General features: G+C 43.6%; 1 protein-coding gene across 1 annotated transcript; it reads left to right on the top strand.

Moving 5' to 3' along the window:
- The first annotated feature begins 704 nt into the window (after positions 1-704).
- On the top strand, positions 705-1637 carry LOC147106206 (galanin receptor 2b). The gene has a single exon (XM_086009794.1). It carries the CDS (start codon positions 705-707, stop codon positions 1635-1637), a length of 933 nt encoding a protein of 310 aa, XP_085865920.1.
- The last annotated feature ends 7227 nt before the right edge of the window (positions 1638-8864 follow it).

The following is an 8864-nucleotide window of genomic DNA, read 5'->3' as shown; positions in this document are numbered from 1 at the left end:
CGCTCACTTCGCCTCACCATTGGCGGCTGTGCCTTAAGCCATCTGGGCCCGAAGCTCGGGAATTCCATCCCTGCACCTCTCTCTCCTCCTTTAAGACCCTCCTTAAAACTTACTTTTTTCCCCAAGCTTTTAGTCATCACTATGAATATCTCCTTCTGCTGGAGCCATTGTGTGTCTGATTATGCTCCTGGAACGTTTTTCTATCTTAAAGGCGCTATATAAAGGCAAGCTGTTATTTTTGTATCACAGTTAGGGTCAGTACTCCTCTAAGCCATTTCCTATGATTCACTTTAAACGCACAAACACTCCAAGCAATCAACAGCAAAAAGTTAATTATTCACAATCTCGCTCTCACGCTGTTTGTTTGACGATCGAATTTATCAAGATCCAATAGATTGGGGCGTTTACCTGACGCTATAAATTGACAGGAAGCCCCTTGTAAATTATCTCCTTTCTGCTGGGCAAAAATGTGGCAGTAAAGCGGTCAACCTTCAATCAGCGAGCATTAACACCGTCTGTTTCCATCCGCAATCATTTGCCTGACTGCAGTTTTCGTCGAAGTGTGAAATACGTGAACCGAGACAACCAAAAACTATTAGTCCTGCAGAGAACGGTCTCCACGGGTGTCTGTAGACTAGGAAACTGGATCATTTTATTTTTGATACCTTTCTGCAGCAGAGCCTGGCCACTGTGACTCTCTCGCCATGGTCATTGCATATGGGATCATCTTCGCCATCATTTGCAGTGTCATCGTGTTGGTCGGGGTGTTCGCCCACACGCTGGTGTTCTACATCTTCGCCAAGTATGTTTCATTCCGTAAAAACCGCTTGGACATCCTGCTGGTGAGTATGGCCGTGGCAGATTTCATCTCTCTCCTCCTCGACCCTTTCCTCATCGTGGCTGTTCTGGGGTACACCTGGCCCTTTGGCAGGACATTCTGTAAGGTGTTCCAGTTCCTCTTGGCGTTCTCGGTGGCCGGTAGCGCCTACTCCCTGTGCGCTGTCTCCATTACCCGGGCCTGGATCATCATGAAACCCCACAGCCCCCCTGCAATGACTTTCAGCATGGTCATGTTGGGTTTCGTCTGGGTCTTGAGCCTCTGTGCGACCATACCTCTCCGGATCAACGCCACAACAGGGACCGTGAATCATAACATCACCCTCTGCGTCTCGGGGTTATACGAGCAAAAATACAAGACGATCTTGGCTCAATTCGTCCTTTATTATTTGGTCCCCATGCTGGTGATCGCCTTTAACTACGCTCGTCTTGGCGTCTTCCTTCTGAAAAGCCCCATGATGTCCTTGGTCAGTTCCAGAAACACCAGGAGGGCGTCCATCATGATTTTATTTGCCACAGGCACCTTCTCCGCGTGTTGGCTGCCCAGCTATATCTTAGAGTTCTGCCTCTACCTGGGCTCATGCCATCGTGGGCAGACCTGGGAAATGCTCTTTTTCGGCTGCACCATCCTTAACTATTTCTACCCGTGTGTCAACCCGATCATTTACGTTTTGCTTGCCAAGAGATATCAGAATGCGACATCATGCTGGAGCCTGCCTTTTAAAACACATAAAGTGCACCCCAAGAACAGCGCGACAAAAAACAAGTGTCCAGATGAGAAGATTTTCTCATGCCATTGAACCCACATCTACCTGAACAGTTGTCCCCAAATAACACCGACACCGACAGCACTGGCCCGTTCCTCAAACCTTCAGAGGCCGAAGCGCAGTCCCAGTAACATTCTGAAATCTAATTGGGAGGATATATACGAATGCAAGTTTTTGTGGGGGTACCAGGCAGTTCAGTCCTGTCTGACACAGAAAATGTAATAACTGATCAGCCAAATTGGAATCCGAAGAGACACTGCATTAAAATGTATTTTGCAAATATTTATTTCCAAGTCTGCTAAACACCACATTGCAATTTAACTAAAATAAATCATATGATGAAAGTTTGTACACTATATGTAGGAATACATACAGCTGCCAGGGAGCCACAAGTGAGTTTTAGCACCAGTAAGATGGAGGATAGAGATTATGGCATTTCCTGCTAATTTATTCAAATTAATTGAAATGTAAGCAAGCATTGCTTTGAAGCATGCAGAAATCTTAAATGAAAACATCTTAAATGATAAAATATATTTTCTGTTTTTCTATCTAATTAAACAAAAACACTATTCAGTCAATATTTTTAAAACAAATTAATATAGTTTAAAATAAATCTTTACAGCTAAACCAATCGATCAGGCAGTATGGCGGCACAATGATTTGGAGCTCCATAGATTCATGCACATGATTCCTCATCTGATTAGTTTTCTGGCAAAAAAAAGGATTGTAACAAAAATGAGGAACTTCCTTAAACAGAGACAGGGACGATCAGAAGGCGAGCCAGTCACGTTGGGCCAAAGTTGCGGTGGGTAATAACGGTGAACTTACAGCATTCTCCGTTATTACCCCTTTGAAACTGACCGCAACTTCAGGATGTAGCGCATGCGCATCTAAACTGCTCCGACACTGGCTGCGCTGTGACCCCCCCCCCCACCCCCCCTCCCCAACAGGACCTCAGCCCATCCACAGGGCCAGAGAACTTGCTTGGTTTAGGGACACTTCAAAATGGAGAGTAAACAACAAAAATAAACAACTGAGGGGAATTGAAAGGAAGAAATGATTGACTCCTTTGTTTAACTGCGTAATTGTTTCATCATTTGGCTCTGATCATATAGTTTGACTATAACCTGTTGTTATTTGAGCAGCTCCAATTCTGTTCCACTTTAAATAACATCCATCCACCAGATATAACAACCCACACAGCTGATTTTCTGCAATAATACTACACACATCAGAGCAATTTGTATTCCAATTTTCAGTGCAGTATTTTGGTCTCATTACAATACCCAACTGTTAACAATGGGCAGCTGTGTATACTGACTACAATATGAAATAACTTCTTTGGATTTGCTGTGTTTATGTCCCCTTTAAGACCGTAGCACTTTAGTTTGCGTACCAACCTGTCTGGATCTGCTGCTTTGGGCGAAGAACTCAGCCGTCTAAAATTTTACTTATTTTGTTGAACACTGATCACAACTGTATTTCATTCATTCAATAAAACTATTATCCAGTTTAACATGTGAGCCTATCTTCAGTGTGAATCTCCTTCCTACATTATATGTAAGAACATATGTAATTGCTATGGAGCCAGAAGATTATAATTCAATCAAATCACAAACTGTGAGATTAAGGTTTGAGTGAGTAATGAACAACAGTAAAACCCTCATCCCTCCCAGGAATTAATTATAGTGTTATTGGCAGCACCAGTTATTTAAATCTTATAAAATAAATATCAAATAGGACTTAAAATATTATTAAGGGTTTGAATAGTCTTATTAACATTCATTTTCAATAATCAAACCACCCAACAACAAAAGGATAAAATCATTAAAGAGCACTGCTCAACAAATGTCACAGCTAAAAGGGACCAAGTTATAACTAGAACGAGTAAATGAGATGGAAAAATGGTCACAGGTGCTTTTCTGAATCCAGCCTCAAACCTTCCTGAAGACAGTCAACAGAGGGTGCTAATGCTCTAGACAGAAATGGGAAGCTCATTTTCACCATTACTATGGAATACAAAATCTATGAGCGGTGGTAAATGAGTATGGATTTTTCATGTGGGCAGTCTCTTTCATTTTTATATAAACACAGAAAAAAGGTGTTGACTATATTCAAACTGTTTCTATAAAATAACACAATTTAAATATCACCAGGAAAAAGAGAAGCAGCTAAAAGATGCAAACATTTTTGTACAGGCTTAAAAACAACTTGATCTCTAGATGGAGAAACAGAGGCCGGGATTTCGCCTACCGAGGCGTGTCCGGGGCGGCAAGGGTCGGTGCCGGGGTGCGACCCCGCTGCTGGCTCCATCCCGCTCTGTTAAAAGAATTTTACGCTGATTAGGCTTGCCAAGCCCGCCTAGTGCGTCTGCCGGCCAATTGAAGGAAGTGGGTCTGATGATGTCACTTGATGGTGCATCATCAGCCGGTTTCCTTAAAGGGACCATGCGCAAATTGATTTTGACAGTTGTGCTGTCAGTGTACTACAGAATTGAGGTGCTGCAAACACTGACAAGCACTGCACAGAGATGCACGGCTGCACCCAGGCTCGCCCATGACTCCCTCCATATGCTTATGGAGCCTCAGAGACATGGACCATGTACAGCAGGCACCTCAAAGCACTGGAGAGGTACCACCAATGCTGCCTCTGCAAGATCCTGCAAATCCATTGGCAGGATAGGTGCACCAACGTCAGTGTTCTTGCTCAGGCCAACATCCCCAGCATCGAAGCTCTGACCACGCTCAATCAGCTCCGATGGACGGGTCACATTGTCCGCATGCCCGATACGAGACTCCCAAAACAAGCGCTCTACTCGGAGCTCCGGCACGGCAAGAGAGCCCCAAGTGGGCAGAGGAAATGCTTCAAGGACACCCTCAAAGCCTCCTTGAAAAAGTGTAACATCCCCACTGACACCTGGGAATCCCTGGCCCAAGAACGCACAAGTGGAGGAGAAGCATCCGGGAAGGCGCCGAACACCTCGAGTCTCTTCGCTGGGAGCAAGCGGAAGCCAAGCGCAAGGAGCGCACGTCAACCCAAGCACCCCACCCACCCGCCCCTTCAACCACCGTCTGCCCCACCTGTGACAGAGACTGTTGGTCCCGCACTGGACTAATCAGTCACCTGCGAGCTCATTTTTAATGTGGAAGCAAGTCATCCTCGGTTCCGAGGGACTGCCTAAGAAGAAGAAGATGCTTATGGAAGGAGCCGGTGTCGTTTGCTCCTTTGCCTTGAACTAGAAAATTTCATTCACTGAGTTCTGACGAAAGGTCATCGACCTGAAACGGTAACTCTGTTTCTCTCTCCACAGATGCTGCCTGGCCTGCTGAGTATTTCCAGCATTTTCTGTTTTTATTTCAGATTTCCAGCATCTGCAGTATTTTGCTTTTGATTTCTAGATGTATTATTCAGAATTTGTTAAGAGTTGTGAGCTTGTTTGAAATGCTTCCTTTTAGTTGTATTATGTATATATAGGTGTGGGGGTTACTATAACAGATTCATAGGCTGTGATTTCGCCCACCGAGATGGGCTTAGTGCGGCCGAGGTAGGTGGCAGGTGGTGACCCCGCTCCTGACTCCATCCCGCTCTGTGAGAAGAATTTTCTGTTGATGGGGCTTGTTAAGCCCACCCTGCGAGGTTCCCGGCCAATTAAAAGGAAGCGGGTCTGATGACGTCATTTGATGATGCGTCATCAGCTGGATTCCTTAAAGGGACCATGTCCACATTCAGTTTGACAGTTGTGCTGTCTGTTTTCTACAGCATTGAGGTGCTGTAAACACTGACAAGCACTGCACAAAGGTGCACGGCTGCACCCAGGCTCTCCCTGCTTATGGAGTGAGTCACAGCATGTAGGGAGGTTCTCTTCCCTTCCAATGGGCAGAAGAGACCTCCCCAGGGTTGCACATTGCACAGGAGGACACAAGCAGGGATGTTGTCAGGAGTACCAGGCTGCAGTGATGCAAACCTTTCAATGATCTCAGTAGATCACGAAACATTACTGCAAAGCCACACTCAACCTCATCCTGCTGTGCCACTCATCACATTCCCATCACTCTGCCTTCCCTACCCTACTCCTGCACATCCTCACTCACACTAACTTACCTTGTACCTCCTCCCATCCCTCTCTATCTACTTCCTCATCTCACTAGCCACCCCACACACTCACCCTCATCCTTGTCCAATCATACCAACTAACAACACACAAGGGTAAGTACTTGGGGTACTTTTGCCAATGTTCATGTAAAGTTTCTGTTGATGTGTTGCCAAACATTGAAATCTTTATTTTCCACACTTTCTGTTCTTGGACAGATTTGTGTGCACCTTTGGAAGTGGCTTAGTCAGTTGCAGTGAATGGTGAGACATAACAGTACCTCCCGCAATGCTGATGAGTGTGAAAGGAATGGCTTGGGAATTGCAGGGATGCTTTATGGTGCTGGTGTGGGTTGGTGCCAACCTGGCGCATCATGTGGCATGCTGGCCATGCTGAGGCCAACGCTGGCAGCAATGTGGTCAGGTGCTGATGCCCTGTGTCCTGTGCAGCATCACGTGATTGCGGAGCAGGTTGGTGTTATTGGTGATGCTGGTGTGCCTGGCGATGTTGCTGTTGGGGCTGATTGTGGTGGGATTCTGAGGACCAAGGTGAAATCTTTTCAATTAATATGGGTGAGGAAGGATATTCTACCCATTTTAGTTCATCCATCCAGAAGGATCCGACAGTCCCCTCACTGTGGGATCTAATTGTTTCTTAAATCATTCCAGGGTTTTCACCACTACCACTCTACCTGGAAGTCCATTCCATGAGCTGATTACTCTCTGTGTGAAAAAGAACTTCCTGATATCAGTCCTAAATTGTCACTTAAGTAGTTTGAACTTGAGTCCCCTTATCCTACTCAGTTTAATTGGAAGTAATCTTCCAGAACTCCCTTCTTTATAACCTTTTCAACCTTATATGCCTTGATAAGATCACCTTTCAGTTGCCTCCTTTCGAGGCTGAATAGCCCGTTTTTCCAATCTTTCCTCATACCGCTGACATAAGGCATTAACCTTATACTCTTCTCTGAACTGACTCCAGTGTTTAAATGTTTCCCATGTGTTTCGTTGACAAGAAAAAGACACAGTACTCAAGGTGTGATCTAACAAGAGCACTAGACAGTTTGAGATTGGCCCAGAGAACGAATGGAATTAGACACAACTCATCAAAGCCATAAATTCCTGCCACAGCTATTTAAAATGTTTCTAAAAATGAATCTATTCATCAGGATCAATATATACCTCGAAGGGGAAAGAGCTCTACTTACCATATAGAATAGCCATGATCAACAAGAGAAGTGAGCGATAACATAAAACTAAAGGAAAGAGCATATAAAAGTGCAAAGAATAGTGTAAATCCAGGGGACTGGGAGAGATATAAAGAAGAGCAAAGGAAGACAAAAAATGATAGTAAGAGCTGCAAAAAGAAACTTACATGGGATATCAAGATTAACACAAAAGGGTTTTAAAATTGTATTAGAAAAAAAGGGAAGTCAAGGGTAATGTGGGCCCTTTTAAAACAGATGCAGGTAATATTGTAAATGAAAATAAGGAAATGGCAAACTTGTTGAATAATAACTTTGTGTCAGTCTTCACAGTAGAGGAAAAGGATAATATACCTGACATTCCAGGGAAATTAATAATGAATCAAGGACAGGAACTCACCAAAGTTAATATAAGCAAGTACATAGTATTAGAAAAAATAATGGCACTAAAGACTGACAAATCCCCAGGAGCTGATGGTTTCCACCCCAGGTTTTAAAGGAAGTAGGTGAGGAAATTACAGGTGCTTTAGCCATAATCTTCCAAAGCTCTCTCGATTCAGGAATTGTCCCTTTAGATTAGAAAATTGCAAATGTAACTCCATTATTTAAGAAAGGTGATAGATAGAAACCAGGAAATTATAGACCTGTTAGGCTATCATCTGTTGTGAGGAGGTTATTGGAATTGATAGTTAAGGACAGAGTGACTGCGCATTTAGAGAAATTTGAGCTGATTAGAGAGAGCCAAAATGGATTTGTAAAGGGTAGGTCATGGCTAGCGAACCTAATTGAATTTTTTGAGGTACCTGAGCAGCAGCCATGGTAACGTCTATGAATATAGTTTATATGGACTTTCAGAAAGCAATTGATAAGGTTCCACATAAGAGACTGTTAGCTAAATGTAAAGCTCATGGAATTGAAGGCAAATTATTGACCTGGTTAGGAGATTGGTTAGGCGGTAGAAGACAGAGAGTAGGGATAATGGCTATGTACTCGAATTGGAAGGAAGTGACTAGTGGTGTACCACAAGGATCTGTGTCGGGGCCTCAACCAGTTACTACATTTATTAATGACTTAGATAACGCAATAGAGAACCATATATCTGAGTTTGCCGATGACACAAAGATTGGTGGCAATGTTCCCTCTAAATTATTTTTGTGCGCAATACCTTTAAATTTGCTGCGTGACTATATCTTAGAAGGAACAGCTTTTGAGCGGCATGTGCGGTACTTCCCGATTGTTGCGCAGCCATGCATACATGCAGCTTAGTGAGACAGTGAATTGGTGGTATAGTAAGTAGTGTAGACGGGAGCATAAAATTACAAAGAGACATTGCTAAATTAAGTGAGTGGGCAAGACTGTGGCAGCTAGATTTCAATGCAGGTAAATGTGAGGTCATCCATTTTGGACAAAGAAAGGATAGATCCGAGTATTATTTAAATGGTAAAATGCTAGAAACAGGGGAGGTCCAAAGAGATTTAAGGGTCCATGTACACAGGTCACTAAAATATCGTAGTCAGGTACAAAAATTAATCAAAAAGGCTAATGGAATTTATAACTAGAGGTATAGAATCTAAAGGGGAGGAAGTTTTGCTACAGCTATACAAAGCCCTGGTTGGACCACATCTGGAGTACTGTGTACAGTTCTGGGCACCGCAGCATGGAAAGGATATATTGTCCTTGGAAGGAGTTCAGCACAGATTTACCAGAATGTTACCAGGGCTCCAAGGGCTAGATTATAAGGAGAAGTTACATAAACTAGACTTGTATTCCCTGGAATATATAAGGCTAAGGGGTGATTTAATTGAGGTTTTTAGGATTTTGAAAAGAATTGATAAGGTAGATAGAGATAAACTTTTTCCACTGGTGGGGGAAGTCTAGGAGAAGAGTACGTAACCTTAAAATCAGAGCCAGGTCATCCAGGAGAGAAGTTAGGAAACACTTCTTCACGCAAAGCAATAGATGCTAG

The sequence above is a fragment of the Somniosus microcephalus genome, chromosome 16 (assembly GCF_052327205.1).
Source record: "Somniosus microcephalus isolate GS21.2 chromosome 16, FLI_Smic_1.0, whole genome shotgun sequence".
Taxonomy (NCBI): Eukaryota; Metazoa; Chordata; class Chondrichthyes; order Squaliformes; family Somniosidae; genus Somniosus; species Somniosus microcephalus.
Note: the sequence above shows the minus strand (reverse complement) of the source record. Positions and strands in the feature narration are given on the sequence as shown.

Excerpts from the sequence above, each read along its gene's own strand:
- LOC147106206 (XM_086009794.1), top strand. The coding sequence starts at position 705 with ATGGTCATTGCATATGGGATCATCTTCGCCATCATTTGCAGTGTCATC.